At 42.6% G+C, this 17470-nt stretch overlaps 1 protein-coding gene across 1 annotated transcript in view; it reads right to left on the reverse strand.

Annotated features, from left to right (window-relative positions):
- Nucleotides 1-17470, reverse strand: part of IL17REL (interleukin 17 receptor E like) — a 61875-nt gene that overhangs the window by 30813 nt on the left and 13592 nt on the right. Inside the window, exons 2-5 of the mRNA XM_060244543.1 lie at nt 14497-14524; nt 13183-13332; nt 11349-11458; nt 6471-6585 (exon numbers count right to left, since the gene is read on the reverse strand). Coding sequence (XP_060100526.1) covers nt 6471-6585; nt 11349-11458; nt 13183-13332; nt 14497-14524 — 403 coding nt within the window. The remainder of the gene's footprint in view (nt 1-6470; nt 6586-11348; nt 11459-13182; nt 13333-14496; nt 14525-17470) is intronic.

A 17470-nucleotide genomic window follows, 5' to 3' on the forward strand; every position in this document is an offset into this window, starting at 1 on the left:
GGACCAGAGAGCATTAGCTTATCGAAGTCAAAATTCTGCCTTGTAAACCCTGCAATTTTATCTTTGTTATACTTTGCCAGGATCAGCACCATTGTCCACCACTCTATCCTTATTCCCCGAGTATCTAACTCCTGCTTGTTTTTTAATTTATCCGTTTCGTCAAGTAAATCGCTGTATCTAATTGGATTAGTAGACTCCCATAATTGAGGCTGCACAGAGGCTTCCTCCGGTGAGATCCATCTGGGAGTCTTTTCTTGGGGGAGCCATTTTGGCAGTCTCTGAGCCTAATAATAAAATGGCAGCTAAGCCACATGGACCTTCTGCAAACCACTGAACTCTGGTTTGCATCCCAATCTGCTAAATATCTTTCCTTTGTGCTTTCCCAAGCTGATAAGCCAAAGCTAGAGGGAAGGGAAAGGCAAGGAAGAGAGAGGGATCAACCCAGCTTGACCACTTTTCAGGAAAGTATTCCAGAAAGTTAGCCCTGCAAGACTGGCGTACAGTTCTGAGTTTCCAAACGAAAACATTAACCATAGGTGAGCAGTCCCAGATTTCTGGATTTAGCTTTTGAGGTGATGGGAGACAAAATTCACGCCAGGATTGAAAAAAATAAAGGTTTATTTAAACAAGCGAAAAAATGTAAAAGACATGACATGTGAAGGAACACAAATAATAAAGCGAGCTTGTCCAGCTTAGTTTAAACTTAATAGCAGATAGTTACCACAATATCCCAATCAGACATCAGGTTCCGCATCCATCTCTACAACTCAAAGAACAGGCAAGGCCTTAGCTACAGAACTGGCAAGAGAGCTGGTTGGCCACAGATATGTCGGCTTGCCAAGTGGTTCCCCCAGCTAGCACCTAGGCAAAAGACTAGCTAACTTATAGGGCGTTTTCGCACTTACCTTACGCCGGAGCGACGTCCCTCTTCACCGCGCAGCGTCTGCGCGGATTTCGCACTAATTGCTCCGCAGAACCCGGAAGAGCCACAAAGTCCCACGGCTTTTGCATCGCAAATGTAAACTGGTTTTTGGCGGTTTACATTTGCGATGCAAAAGCCCCGGGACTTTGCGGCTCTTCCAGGTTCTGCGGAGCAATTAGTGTGAAATCCGCACAGACGCTGCGCGGTGAAGAGGGACGTCGCTCCGGCATAAGGTAAGTGCGAAAATGCCCATAGAAAAAGTTTCTGATTGCTCCTGGGCCCTAGAGCCAATCACAATCCAGGAGGTGATGTAACCTCTTTCCCTTCATTGCTAGGGAATGAGACTATGTGCTGCAGATGGTGGCCTTGTTTCTGAGGCTGTTGTTCTCAGCTGTATGGAATTTGCCAATTAAGAGGCCTTGTTAAGGACGGTACCAGGCTCCACCCAGGTGCCTTTTAGGTGTTCCTTCAAACATGCTGGCTGTTTGGCCTAACACTTAAGAGAAATTGCTAAGAGGGTTATTGCAGCTTGAAGAGGCTCACTGCAGCTTGAAGAAGCTCACGCGAAACAAGGGTTCAGTACGACCTTGTCCTTGGAAACTTGGATTATTGGCTGCATTTGTGGACAGACATTAAACATCTGGAGTACTACACCAGGATTTCATGGAATGAGATGGGAAGTTTTACCATAGGATGAAAAGGAGTACTCTTGGTGCTAATGCTTCCTTTTCTATTAAGGACTAAAAGTTATGGTTGTTTTGTAATTTATGACGGTGGAATTTGTATATGAGTGTGTTTAATTTTGTTGACCTTGTATAATTTAATAATAGAAGCTGGTTTTCACGGTGGGTTATGTACCTTTGATTTTTTTTGTCCACCCAGGTGCAAGCAGTTTGCTTTTAAGGTCACTTACAAGTTATCTCTGTGAGAAAGTTTCGGCCCCTTCCCAGCCAAGCCGACAACGCCGGCGTTCAGGCTGGGGGCCGTTATTGCCCGCGCGGATGGAGGAAGAGGATGATTGACAGCCTCGGTTCATCTGGGGCTTCTTCTGGGCGCGGCGTCAGGGCTATATAAGCCCTGACCCCACCCAGAACTACGCAGTTTGCTTCTGGCTCTCCATGCTTCTGTGAGAAAGTGTTTGTGCAGCCAAGGAAGACCTAGTCAAAATTTCTCTGCACATGCCTTGCTTGACCAGAGTCTTTTAAAGAACCAAAAATCCATTACAAACACAAAAAGCAATTATTACCAGTATCATCCAAGTTGTCATCAAGTTCAACATCAAAACTCTGTTTCTCAGAGACAGGTCAGGGCATCGGTCCATAGAAACAGTAATCAAGATGGATTCCTCCAGGCAAAACTGAGCTGGATTCCCACTGGCATGCTTTCTTGCCAAGTGATCACCAAACTAGCACTAGACAAAAGGCTGGCTAACTTATAGCAAGGACTCTGACTGACTCTGAGGCCCAAAGAGCCAATCAGAATTCAAAAGGTGATGTAAACTTCTTCCTTTGTTACTGAGACACGTGACCATGTACTGCAGATTAGCAGTCCAGTTTCCCAGCTCCAAGGCCATTTCTTCTGCTGTAAAGAATTGGCCAATTAAGAAGCCCATTAAAGGACGGCACTGGCTTCACCCAGATGCAGGCAGTTTGCTTAAAAGTCACACAACGCTATCTCTTTAAGAATGTACGTTTGAAGCCAAGAGACCTAGTCAAGGTTTTTACACAGGCGGCTCTTGACCAAAGTTTTGCAGAGAACCATATTTCTTTACAGTTACATAATTACCAATTTTATCAATCAATTTTGTCATCTGATTTGAGTCCTGTGTTGGAGAAAAGTGGGATAAGCCATTTTAAAAAGAAATGTAATTAAAAGCAACTGTCTAGTGTCTTACGTTTTGCTGAAGCCCTTCTTTTGTTTCCACGTCTCCTGGAGTTAACTACAAAAATGTTTATTTTAAAATAACTGCGCTTTCTTAAAAGCCTGCTTATGATTTATTTGTTTGTATTTCTCATTCAGTGAAGTGTAAGACATCAGCTGAAGAGCTTCTTGAATATATCTGTGGTTTACATTTAAGGCAGAGTATTTCAGTATAAGGCAGCTTCATATGTTCAGAGTATACAACTGTCATGACAGCCATAAAGAGCTCCTTTGCATTCATAAATACCATTGACCAGGAAAAACTGAGCAGAAAATTCATTGAAGTGAGCTCATAACTGGGAGCACTGATCAATACCCTTTACTGACCAGACACCATGCTGAATGGCACTACTGTTAGTCTTTAATGATTGTATTTATTTATTTATTTATTTGCCACTCTCCCCTGACCTAGATGTCCCAGGTTAGACCAGTCTCCTTATATCTCAGAACGTAAGCAGGGTCAGGGAAGTCCAGGGTCACTGTGCAGAGGCAGGCAACGGTAAAACACCTCTGAACATCTCTTGCCTTGAAAACCCAACAGAGTTTTCATAAGAAGTCAGCTGTTGGGAGGTTGGAATTCATTGTTACGGGTCTAGGGGAAGGAGGGTGGGAGAAATGTTGGGATTGGTGGCGAATGTCATTTGGTACTGCCTAAAGGGAGTGATTCCTCCTCATCTCAGTGATGTCTGGTATTCCCAATTGTGGTTATTCCTGAATGTGGAAGCTGTGAGGAGAATTTTTCATATATATTTTTCATATATGAATATGCAGATAAAAGTAAATTTGTAATCCCAAGAAGTTATCTGTGAGGTACTTGGAAAGGGAGCGCCATTATGATGTCAAGGGGGGGGGGGGGGGTATTGATTTTCTGTTTCATTCAAACTGCCTAGATAATGATAACGGGGAGAGAGCATTATATGTCTTCTGTTTTGTATTTGTTTTGCCCTCACATATATTTTGTGTCTGTATTGTTTTTGTGTACTTGTATTGTGTTTTTTTTCTGATTAAACAGGGTTTTGTTTTGTTTTTAAAGTTAGCTGTGGCTTTATGGCACTTTCTGCCGTTTTATTTCTCCAGAGTACTGCTTGAGGTAGTTTTTTTGAGAAAATCATCAAGATCATCAAACAAAACAAGAGAACTTCAGGGTTTTATTATTTTTCTAGTTTTTACTGAGAAAGATAAAAGAACAAAATACGTAAAACAGGAGACTTCCAGTTTTCTCTACAAGAAATACAAGATTAATTACAAAGTCTTTCCTGCTGTATATATAGAATGAAGAACTCTCTCTTTTTTTATCTTAATATCTCAATCATCAAAACCATAAATTATCAAGTCATTATTGTCTTTGTCCTACAAAAAGTCTATAAGGGATTTCCAACCTGTAATAAACAAACCAATTGTCTTTTCCCTAGCCAATGCAGTAAGTTTAGTCAGAAGCGTCCAACAATACTTACAACAGAAGAATGGTTGGAGAAGGTGTTGGACCTTGCAGTAATGACTAAACAAAACAAGAGACTTTCGAAGGCTGATCCCTTCTCTTTCCAGAAATCTCAACATCTCCAAACAAAATTGCAGGCAAAAATTTTCTTGCCCTTTCCCAGCTTTATTATTGTTAGATCCCAATAGTCTTTAAGTATCGAAGCTCCTAAATTACTAAAAATAATCAGTGAAGGCACAGAAGATCACCACACTAGAAATATTTAAACTGTCTATCAAGAGACCAATAATATAATTTTAGCAATAATGAGAGCATTGCATGGACTGGAGATGTATGCATGTTAGGCTTGCAGCCATAGAGAGAACACTGAGAAGCTTGTATAGCCGGTGTTGTTATTAAATTACAAGATGTTCTACACGCTCCCAGAGGAGTTGAGGTAATACAGGGGAATATTCTTTTCTTACCATAATTACCACAAGGATTGGAACAACTAACTAACAAAGTTAAAATAACAGCGTGTTGGAACTGATCCCTTATAAAGAATCATTTTACTATTTTGGGGTCCACAAATACAGGCTAGCAATGTGAGGAACAATTTAAAACAACTTTTATAGGAAGAGGAATGAAAACATCACTTACAAGTGAATAGCTCTGGATTGTAAATTCTATAATTAAAACCATAAGAACATAAGAGAAGCCATGTTGGATCAGGCCACTGGCCCATCTAGTCCAACACTCTGTGTCACACAGTGGCCAAAAATTTTATATATATAAAGGAAGGGGGGTGGGGTTGAAAACTGGAGGAAGCTGCTCTTTGTTAATAATGATTCGGGCATGCCTAAACTGTGGAACTGTGTGAAAAGGTAACAGCATTCCAGTAGCAGCCAGTTACCGAATCAGGTCTGTCTGAAATGACAGCAGAAACCTGTTACTGATCAGCAACTGGCCAGCTGCCATACCGGAATACTTAGGCTATGTGAGACCTATATCTCTGCAACCAGGCATTACATATTATGATACACATGGCCTGGCCCAACTCCAGCCTTCATGAGTTCCACATCCCTGACTTAAGTGCTTGATATAGGAGCAAGCAAGTTCTGAAACTCTTCTTTAACAGATGCGAAAGCCTTCTGAATATTGCTGGCAGCAATATTCTAGGTTCAGAACAGGCTTCCTCCATATAAATTTAAACAATTCAAAATTTTTGGATGGAGCCCCCCCCCCCCCTCTGGCAGCCCCAACTCTCTCCGCCACCACTTTTCTCTGGCGGCTCTGGCAGCCCCCCTCCGCGTGGCACCTCCCCTCCCTCCTTTCCATTCACCCATGGGGAGAATAATAATAATAATAATAATAATAATAACTTTTTATTTCTATCCCGCCCTCCCCGCCAAGGCAGGCTCAGGGCGGCTGTAAAGAGAAACTGTAAAGAGTGGGCTCCAGGGGCTCTTGCAAGGCGCCCCCTCACCCCCCCCCCCCCCCGCCAATCACAGCAGCTCTAAAGCCGGCGGTTCCTACGCCGGCTTTCCTGCACAATTGGCAAGTTCAGCGCTGGCCGCCCCAGTGCTGAAGTTTCTGATCATGCTGGAAAGCCAGAGTAGATACTGCCGGCTTCAGAGCTGCTTTTTCAGCCAATCACGTGATCAGTGGGGGCAGGGGGCGCCATGTAAGAGCCCCAGGAGCCCGCTCTTTACAGTTTCTCCCTGTGGGAGAGTGGGAGAGAGGGGAGGTGCCATGCGGAAGGGGGGGCCACCAGAGCCGCGAGGAGAAAAGTGTCAGCGGAGAGAGTGGGGGCCACCAGAGGGGGTCCCCTCCATCCAAAAACATTTTCTGGCTACGGGCCTGACAAGTGGCACTGAGAGAATGCTAATTTTGGAGGGGGGAAAAGAGGTTGCAGAGAGCATTTTGCCAGCCAAATGCAGGAGGCTTTTGCATCTGTTTACAGAAGACGCTAAGGACTGGTTTGCTCCCATACACATACAGAAATGTACAAGAGGCTGATAACTTTGAAATATATAGGAATACTCCTGAGGAAGATTTTGACAAAATGAGCCTATATCTGGGTACTCATTGGGGTGGACTTTTCTTTGTAATATTGTAGGAAAATAAATAAATTACACAAATGGAGGAGAAGAGAATTCATTTTTGCATGACCAACTCAAGACGATCACTCTTCTCGATATAGATTCCTACCTTCGACATAATATTCTTGATTCAGTTGGACTCCACAGTAATTTGGAATTGTTCTCAGGGTCACGTAGACGTGCTGCCCTGCACTGACTTCAAAGCAATTAAACTGCAATTTCACCTGTTTGGAGTACATACATAAAAATTAGGTGAATTCCAGACCATTCTGGACGATTACCAAAAAGCTAACAAGAGAAGACAATTCTGAGTTCTCAATGGCTGCTTTGTTCAAAGCTGTGGAGAAGCTCTCTGCTTCATTGCACGTTGCAATTCTGAATCATCAAAGATACACGAAGATAAAAGCTCCCTGGCAGATTTTTCCAGGGGGAGGTTACTAACCCTAAAAGCATATTATGTAGATCTTTATGCAAAATATTGGTTGGCTGCTCTCTCCATAACAATGCTCGGTGGTTTTTAAGTGCTTTGTCTTTCAAGAACAACGGAGGCATAACTCTAAGAGACAAATTATTGGGGAACGTCTTGCCAGCTGCATGTCTCAGCTGGGCTTCTGTCTCCTTCCTGTCTACATATACAAAGCTCAGGCAAGGCCACAGCTCTTCAGTCTTGGCTCTCAGCCTATTGCCCCTGAATGAACAAGCCACTGGATTCAAGTTATGATTTTTATGGGGAGGGGTCGTTTGTTTTGTTTATTAATTGGCTTTTGCTTGTTTAAATTGTTGGCCATTTCAATCGGGTACTTTCGTGAGGCACGTTAGGCCCTTCTCGGGGAGAAACAGGGGGTAATAAGATGAATAAATAAATAACTTGATAAGTCAGTTCACTGCTCCAGCAATTCCCTATGGGAGCCAGCGTTTCTATGCACACGTACAGTGCTCCTCCGCCCACAAGCGCGTCAACGTTTCAGGCAGAAGCTCTGTTTAACAGGATGCCTTTAAAAATTAACATGCACAGTAACGCAGGGAAGACCCTTGCGCTGTGGCACAGTTGTTTCTAAAGCAACTATTTAAAGATCTGTACAGCCAACAGGAGTTCCAATCAGAAGTCCTAGCGCACCAAAGCCCCACCTGCTTTCTAACACTAATTTGGTAGGCACCAGGAAACGTGCATCCAACTGGGGAGACTTGCTCTGATGAGACCACTCACGTGAGCATCAATTCTAAATCCATGGAATACATATCACGATGACAGAGGACTAGATAATGCTACATGAGCACCAGTCACTGAAGCCATCTACAAATCTCCTATTTATTTTAATAGGTCTGGACTGCAGTCATTGAGCTCTAATGAGCACTGTTGCTGATTCAATCCCAGTCACAATTAATTGGTTGCATACAGCAACCCCTGTATAGATGGGCTAACTTTTGATTGTTGTGGCACAACCCCATGTGCTTTCCCAAAGATGAAAAAAAACTGAAAACTGATGAGTGTGAACTTATAACGGACTTTAAGAACATAAGAGAAGCCATGTTGGATCAGGCCAATGGCCCATCCAGTCCAACACTCTGTGTCACATAAGAACATAAGAGAAGCCATGTTGGATCAGGCCAATGGCCCATCCAGTCCAACACTCTGTCACACAGTGGCAAAAAATTTTATACATACACACACACTGTGGCTAATAGCCACTGATGGACCTCTGCTCCATATTTTTATCTAACCCCCTCTTGAAGCTGGCTATGCTTGTGGCCGCCACCACCTCCTGTGGCAGTGAATTCCACATGTTAATCTCCCTTTGCGTGAAGAAGTACTTCCTTCTATCCGTTTTAACCTGGCTGCTCAGCAATTTCATCGAATGCCCACGACTTTGTGAATTAATTTCTTTTTTCATTGGACTCCATGCGCTCTGCTTGTCACTTTAATGCTCCATGTTAAGTGGTGATAATATTGTGTACAGTATAATTAGATTCTGCTATCATTAATGAAAATTGTTCTTTATTTATATTCTTCTTGTGTGCTATTACAGCTAATGGTGTGTTGGGTAATTTTGGCTCCCAAAGATGCAGCCGGCCAATTCGCTGGGACCCAGATGAGCAATGCAACGCATATGTGCGTTTAGATGTGCATCTACTTATGTTAAATCACCAATCACCATGCTATGTTTTCAAATACCTAGCCAGAAATCAGCATAACTCTAAAAAGAAATGTAAACATATCAATAAGAAGCTTTTCATAAATATAAAATGCAGTCCAAAGCAGTTATTCCCTTCTAAGGCCACTGAAGCCAATTGGCCTATATAGGACTGCACTCATACTCAGTCAAAATAAGAACAATAGCAATTAATTATCTTGTCGGATCAAACATTTTTGAGTCATCAAAGATTTCAGGTTTTCACGGCTGGTAACCTCATTAGGGTTTGTAGAATCTTTCAGGATCAAGTGCCGCGTTCTACTGGAGAAAGTTTTCCTTCCAGACGTTTCGTTCTCAGCTGCGGAGAACATCCTCAGTGGCGTTGCAGCCGGAGCAGGCGCTCAGACCTTCTTGGCTGCTTTGCATTGAGTGGGGCCAGGGCTGCTGGAGAGCTGCTATTTCTAGGCTGGAGAGGGTGTGATGAAAGGGCAATTGGTTTGTGGATGTGCCCATTGTTTGGTGGGGCTTCCTGGAAGGGTAGTGATAAGGAAACTGGCTGTTGAATGTGACCATTGTTCCGTGTTAATTGCTGGGAGGGTTGGAAGGGGTTTGAAGATAAGGAAGATGGTTGTTGACTGTGCTGATTAATAATAATAATAATTTTTGAGTCATTTTGGCCGGAAGGGATTTCATCACTTTCTCATGGATTAGCATATTTCAAAGATTTTTTTTAATGAAGGCATATGGGGACATTGGCACAAAACAGCCTCAGCCCACACACACAGAGAGAGTCATGATTGTGCTTTCATAATATAAATGTAAATACAAGCTGTGTCATCTTTCAACAGGCCAACAGAATGATTAAAACCAAATGCCTTGCCTTCTTTGATATCAGTGCTAAGGATCATACTTCAATACTTTCAGTCTCACTTTCTGTGTGCGATCAGGCACACGCTCAGGGATTACCACTCAGTGATCTATGACAAACAGCCAAAAATTCAGAAACTGCCTGATGTAGCCAAATAAGAGGTTATTTCAGGAATGCACTGGGAAGCGAATGAAAACAGCTCTGGAGCAAGTTTAACTGAGCAGTGCCTGAGGCACTACAAGACAGTGCCTCAACTCAGAATCACCAACCATGTGCATTGCCTCTCCCTTGGCTTCCTCCTGCAAACTGGCAGCAGTGCAGGGTGGGATAACTGGTGGGCTTTTACAGACATCACAGAGATCAATGAGAACTCAGAGGCAAGCTCTGAGCTGTCAGGCTTGCTTTTAGCCACCAGTGGCCCTCAAAGACAGTAGCCCACCAGGAAATTTCCTGGTAGGTTAGGTTGCCAGTCCATCCCTAAGTTACTTCCTGGCAAACCTTCAGCCTGTGAGTTTCCCCTTCCTTTATGCTAGGGTAATACTAATAGCTGGTGGGGGGGACTGGATCCAGCTCTGAGGAAACAGAAGACCTGCTGGGGGAGAGGTTGTGAGGAAGAATGTGTGAATGAGAAGGGTTAATCCTCCCTTCCCTCTAATTCTGCCTTCCCTGTATCCATGTAAACATTATGAGTCCAGGGCAGGTTCAAAATACGTTGTCACCCAAGAAAAATACACCCATTGTGGAGAGCCAGTTTGGTGTAGTGGTTAAGTGAGCGGACTTTTATCTGAGAGGACCGGGTTTGATTCCCCACTCCTCCACTTGCACCTGTTAGCATGGCCTTGGGTCAGCCATAGCTCTGGCAGAGGTTGTCCTTGAAAGGGCAGCTGCTGTGAGAGCCCTCTCCAGCCCCACCCACCTCACAGGGTGTCTGTTGTGGGGGAGGAAGGGAAAGGAGATTGTGAGCCGCTCTGAGATTCTTCAGAGTGGAGGGCGGGATATAAATCCAATATCTTCTTCTACCTCATAGGGTGTCTGTTGTGAGGGGGGGGAGGTAAAGGAGATTATGAGCCGCTCTGGGACTCTTCGGAGTGGAGGGATATAAATCTAATATCTTCATCTACCTCACAGGGTGTCTGTTGTGGGGGAGGAAGGGAAAGGAGATTGTGAGCCGCTCTGAGATTCTTCGGAGTGGAGGGCGGGATATAAATCCAATATCTTCTTCTACCTCATAGGGTGTCTGTTGTGAGGGGGGGGGTAAAGGAGATTATGAGCCGCTCTGGGACTCTTCGGAGTGGAGGGATATAAATCCAATATCTTCATCTACCTCACATGGTGTCTGTTGTCGGGGAGGAAGGAAAAGGAGATTGTGAGCTGCTCTGAGACTCTTCGGAGTGGAAGGCGGGATATAAATCCAATATCTTCTTCTATCTTCTTCCTCGCATATCATCAGCAGCTGTGTCTGGACTAGCTGGTCCTCCTTGGAACTGTCCAACAACTGTATGGATTCAGTAGATGATGTCTATTCCCTTCCAAGACAGGGAAATCCTTGAGAACACTTCTTGCCAATGTATGTAAAATCTGGACTAAGCTTCTTGTTCCTTTTCTGTTACATGTATTTAAACCCAGTTATGGCCAAAGGTGCCCAATCTCATTAACTCTTGGAAGCCAAGCAGGGTCAACCCTGGTTAGCACTTGGATGGGAGACAAATGAAGAGGCAGGCAATGTCAAACCACGTCTGTTCATCTCTTGCCTTGAAATATCTACAGGGTCATCATATGTCAGCTACAACTGAATGGCACATTCCACCACTTCCACTATTGCCAGAGGTGCAAGCCATTTGGTGCAACCTGAAGAGCAAGAGCTAAAGATGACTTTTAGTGACCTGGCCCAGTAGATCCAGGTTACACAGCACACTAATTTAATCTTAGCTTTTCCCTAAAATCTCAAAAGTGGAACAGTTTGACAATGCCAAAAACAAGCTGTTACCTTCTTTCCAGTAAGTTTTACATGTGTGTTTCTAGAAACCTTCAGGTTCACACACTGAGATTTCTGAGTGTTCACTGAGAGAAAGCATATTTCCATTCCACGCACATTTCCTGAAAGTAATTAAGAAAAATTAGTCTTGTGCTGTGTTATAATTTTCAAAGAAAAAGCACACTTGTACATGGGAAAACACATTAGCCGTATCTGACAGCACATGGCTTTTCTCATAAGAAATAAGGATCATTCTGAGATAAAAGGCACACACACCAGGTGACCTTTTCTGTGCTATTTTTGTTAGAAAACTCAGTGGATAACAAGCACCATAATAACTCCTTTTGTGTTGTAGTGCACCAAATCAGGAGACAAGTGAAGTTTAATTGAAATTTTGTAAAAGGATACATATGCTATGTCACAATATGCTCATCAGATGATTTCATCATAACTGACTCAGAAGAAGAAGAAGAAGGTATTGGATTTATATTCCGCCCTCCACTCCGAAGAGTCTCAGAGCGGCTCACAATCTCCTTTACCTTCCTCCCCCACAACAGACACCCTGTGAGGTGGGTGGGGCTGGAGAGGGCTCTCACAGCAGCTGCCCTTTCAAGGACAACCTCTGCCAGGGCTATGGCTGACCCAAGGCCATGCTAGCAGGTGCAAGTGGAGGAGTGGGGAATCAAACCCGGTTCTCCCAGATAAGAGTCCGCACACTTAACCACTACACCAAACTGACTCAGCAATTTCTTCTGGAGAAGATTTGCTCACCCCCACATTAGGGAAAGCTGCTTTGTTCCTTTTCAGGCAGCTCCTGAATCCCAGGCTCCTCCCACCAAAATAATGGCAACAGTGGCGTTTGCCATGATCCAGACTGAAGTCGCGATGCTTTCAAGTACTGAGTCAGACCGTTAAGAACACAAGAAGATATTTCTGGGGTTTTTTTAAAAAAAAAGAAAAGAAATGGGTGTATTTTATATGCTGTTAGCAGCCCCAAGTCGGGGGAGAGGGGGTGGGATATAAATGAGGGAGGGAGAGAAGGAAGGAAGGAAGGAAGGAAGGAAGAAAGGAAGAAAGAAAGAAAGAAAGAAAGAAAGAAAGAAAGAAAGAAAGAAAGAAAGAAAGAAAGAAAGAAAGAAAGAAAGAAAGAAAGAAAGAAAGAAAGAAAGAAAGAAAGAAAGAAAGAAAGAAAGAAAGAAAGAAAGAATTCTGCTGGATCAGAGTAATAGTCCATCTAATCCAGCATCCCATCTTGCACATTGGCCAACCAGTGGCCAACTATTGGTCTATCAATTATTGTCTACATAGGACTTTCAATGGCTCTCCAAGTTCTCAGGTCAAAGTCTTTCACATCAACTATTTCCTTTTAAAACAAATTTTAGTTAGTAGCATATGGTGACAATATCTTATTTCTGCATCATTAATAACTTCTTCTTATCTATCCCATATATTACTTTCTAATCACCCCTCCCCCCGTTACTTGACCCCCGCTGGTGTTATTACTTGTAATCCTAATATTAAAAGGTACCCTTAACTAATAAAAACAAAAATTTACATTCTTCTTCCTTCTAAGACTTAATCATTATCAAAGATTGTCCAATGTCCTTTTATTTTCCACTCTTTCTCTACATATTTTCTGAACTTTTTCCACTCCATCTTAAAAACTTCTAAGTCATAGTCTCTTAAAATTCTTGTTAATTTGTCCATTCCACTGCATGTCATAACACATCAACTATTTCCTGATCATTTAAACAGCGCATGTAGGAATTTGATCCAGAGCCTGCAAAGCAGACCGTCTGCCTCTAAGCCACATCCCCTTCCCTTCCCAGTCAATCTTCTGACTCACCATGAAGATGCAGGGTCCCCTTAATGCTTAAGTGAAGAGAACATTGATGTCCAGCTGCGCATTTCATTGCAGTCCAAAGTTTCATGTTTCTCAGCATGACATGAGAAAGAAGGGCAGGAGCCGGATGGCAGAAACTGTTAAAAATACCAGCTGTGAATATTAAAAAAGTATAGACACATAAATGTGAAAATGTAGTGCACTGTAGAAACATAGTATTTTGAAGAAACATCCTAAAAGCTTGATTTCACAGAAACACAAAACAGTGATTACGTGTGATTTTCACCCTCAGCTGGAAGTAGTTTCATGTTTGTATCAGCCGAGGCATAATTTAAATGTGATTGTAATGTGGAAAAGCTCTCACCTTTGCATTTGCACAGTATCTCAATTAAACTCAGGGCTTTTATTGCAGAAAAATCCCAGCCAGGAACTCATTTGCATATTAGGTCAAACCCGCTGATGCCAAGCATCCAAAACTTAATTCCTGCTCAAAAAAAGCCGCGTAAACTGGTGTACTACCCATTCAGAGTAGCTGATATAAATGCTGCCCTCACCCCATGTAACATCAGAGGTAGGTTGTGAGTTCTCCTCGGTTCCCACATGTACAGTGCCCAATTCAAACTGAGACTGTGGTGTGCATGGGGAGGGGACTTGAGCTTTCCTCCAGGCAATTTTCATGACCTGAAATGCTATGGCAGTACCATTTGGGGTTTGAGCCAAAAAAAAACTCCCCAGGATTGTTACTTGTTGGGATAATGGCAGAGGGAGGCTAAAACGCTTTTCCATGCACACCACTCACACCTCATCTGAATTGGGCACCACTTGAATGGTAATTGTCACATCTGACAGTTACACAGGTCTTCGTGTCATATGAATACTAGAGATGCACAGCCTTGCAGACATTACTCTGGCATGTTACCTAAAGTGGCTTTGCATGGGTGGCAACTTAGATTAATTGAGATTATGTGCATATGGAAAACCCTACAGGAACATGCTTTTTTTCTCAGCCAATGTCTTGTTTAAATTAGGTCTGACTTTTGGAGGAGGCCAGCTTCTGTATTCTTAAGAATCTCTGCTTTCAGATAGTCAGTTGGAAACCAGAAATGTATTTGATTCTACAACCTAACCTTTTTCCAGGTGTTCAGGCTCTATAATAAAGTTGGTGCTGCTTAGTCAGAAAAGCTGCATCCTTACGGAACATGTAGGACCCGGCAGCATGGGGTTATTTGAGGGTAGGTGAACCTGTTTTGAAATCTGGTTAGTCATTTGGCTGTTTTGTTTGCTAGAAGTTAAGAACAATGGAAAAGTTATACTCACTGGAAATTTGTGTTTTGCAAAGAAATCCCTGGAGGGGGAAATTAATAATAAAAAAAATATTAATAAAATCAAAGCCCATGGTCATAATTCAACACACATTTAGGAATACTTTAACCCATTGTTTTCAGAGGTCTTATGCGCATCTCACTCTGTTTGGGGGTTGTGTATATACCAAAGATACATGTTTTCTTAAAATCTTTTAAGAGTTAGTTTTCTGGCAGGTCAACTCCAAGCTAGCCCTTTATTCAATAATAGATTCGTTTTATTTTTTAAATCATGGTAAATTGAAATCAAATAGAAGCCAAAACATTCCAAGGCAGCTCAGCCCAAGCATGCTTGTTCATTACTTCAAGACTGGAAAAGACTATGTTACAGATCAAAAACAGAGGCAGTGAGGCCATTGGGTGGTTTAGATGCTGAGGCCAGCTGTGTGAACCAAGTACACGGAACTGTTCACCATCCCCAGAATCTCTTGCTACTTGCATGTTCTAAGTCATATGTGCGTGCGGTTCTGTGCATAAAAGCAAATGTGGAAAGGATCTGTGAAGAATAATGCATTTTTTTGGGGGGGGGGGAATGGCGATATATTTAGGAATTGGAGGTGTGAATAAATGCCTGATAATTCCCACGAAGAATTCACTGTGGGGATGAGAAAGTCAGAGAGGCCCCAGATGGTAACATATATGACAAATGCAAAGCACAGGTGGACATCTGACAAGCTTCTCACATCCCATCCTATCATCTTCACGTATTAACCTACCATGTATATCTATGCATATTGGCTCAGAATAAATTCCACAGTACTCAGAGTGTCTAAATACACTAAATGTCTGCTTTCAGCACCCACCCACCCCGCCCTGTGCAGCTGATGATCTGGGGCTTCCATTCCAACACTGGACAGAGAGTTGGATCCAGCAAATCCATTCAGCTAGTGGAAGTGCTTTCCTTTGGTGAAAACAGCCCTCCCCTCAAGATGTAGTTTTTTGCAACAGGGGAAAATTCCTCCCACCAGAGGAAATAACCTCTGCTAGTGGAACAGATCTATGGAATCCAACTCACAAATTTTATATCATCTTGCATCATTTCTGACTCAATACTCTCCAATAGTCACTTCACATATTCAGCTAAGAATCATCCAGTGATACATCACTGATTGATTTGATACTGAATTATTTATCTATTTATTATTTGTTTGTTTGTTTTATCACTCATATATGCGTGTGTGTGTGTGTGTGTGTGTGTCCCGCTGTCCTCTAACTGGCTCAGGGTGGCTAACAACAGTTAAAAGCAACATATAAGGATAAAAGACAGAATATATAGTATAACCATTTTATATAAATTTATAATTACCAAAATCCCAAGATGTGCGCCAATGTTGCTTATGGTTGTTTGACTCTGCATTCATTGACGTTACTAGATGTTATTTAGCACTCTACGATTACAATTATATTGGTATCGGTTAGATCGTCAGTGCTGAGGAATGATTGCCACCTCCCCTTAGCTGTTGAAAGCGAGTATGAACTGTTCAGTTTTACAGGCCTGATGTTTTCGGGGGGGGGGGATTCCACAAAGCAGGGGCTACTACTGAAATGTGAAAATCACTTTAAAAGTGGAGGGCTATGGCTTAGTAACAGAGCATCTGCTTTGCATGCAGAAGGTCCTGGCTCAGTCCTTGCAACCTCTAGTTAAGCAGATCTGGCAGTGGTTCCCTTGAGACCTTGGACTAGGGATGGGCACCGATTGGGAAAATGGTGGCTCATTTTGGTTCGTGGTTCATTTGATTTCCCAAACCGTTTCGTGGTTTGTCAGTTCATCTAGTTTGTCCCCATCTCCGGTGATCTCTGAAGGCATTTAAATGCCTTCACAGCTCACGTCCCCTTGGGCATTGTCAGTTTTAGTGGACTGAGTTAGTCATAACTTTTCCAGATCTGTTCTGCTCAAAAGCAGTTCTCCAAGGTTGACTTCCGGCTTTGAGACATGGAGGATAGAGGTGCTTCTCAATAGAGGAGCAGACCAGAGCCTCTGTTCTGGGCAGAGAAGGTGATTCTAATGCCTGCTGCCTACATCTTCTAGGCAAGAAGATGGCCAAGACATTCTTATTAAATTCTGAGGGGATTTTGGCTGATGAGGTATCTCAGTGGGGTTCCTTTTTGGCTTTGAAGAGTCCCCGGAGAAGAATTGCATTCCAACATCTACAGAGGACTTCTGGGGTCGTTAAATCGACTTAAATTCATCATGATCCAAAGCTTCTTTGGGACTAATGAATATCTACTAATTAATAAGAGAACAGTGCTCGAAAGGATCACGATTTTTAAAGGCAAAGATCTTTATCTATCACTCTGGGACTAAAATAAGACTTATTTGGAGAAAAACAAAGGTTTTTCATCTATGTTATTTTAAAGTAAAGAAGACAAAGGAGGGGGTAAATTTGGGACTAAGAAAATTAGAGAAACAAGGTTAAAAGAGGAAGAATAAATATGGTTATGCATTCCTGTGGTCAGTTGAACAACTCCCACCGAAACAGAACTGCTGATCAACAGGACGTCACAGGAAGTGGTGTCATAGAAGTAACGCGAGACTTCTTAACTATAGAAAACGGGACTTCGTGGCAAGAAAGGAAGGAAGCAGCCATTAAGAGAAGGGAAAACTTCTAGCCTACTAGCCCTCTCTAGGACTATAATCATAGCGAAATATTGGCGGCCATTGAAAGAAGGTCAAAAGTTTAAAAATTTGTAAAAAGACAATGGGACTTTAAAAACTAGCAGAGCCGGTAAATATTATCTCTAGAAGCTTAAATTTATTGGACTATATAATTTGAACTAATTTTGGAGCACTCTAGAAGAAAAAGAATTTTTAAAAAACAAAAGGGGGGGCAGAAAAGCTGCGGGTGCCATTTTAGAGAAAATAAAATTTTAAAAAATTAATATCTCAATTTAGGAGCTTCTGGGAACAGCGATTTTGGGCTCATCTGAAA

Source organism: Heteronotia binoei, chromosome 8, assembly GCF_032191835.1.
Source record: "Heteronotia binoei isolate CCM8104 ecotype False Entrance Well chromosome 8, APGP_CSIRO_Hbin_v1, whole genome shotgun sequence".
NCBI classification, from domain to species: domain Eukaryota; kingdom Metazoa; phylum Chordata; class Lepidosauria; order Squamata; family Gekkonidae; genus Heteronotia; species Heteronotia binoei.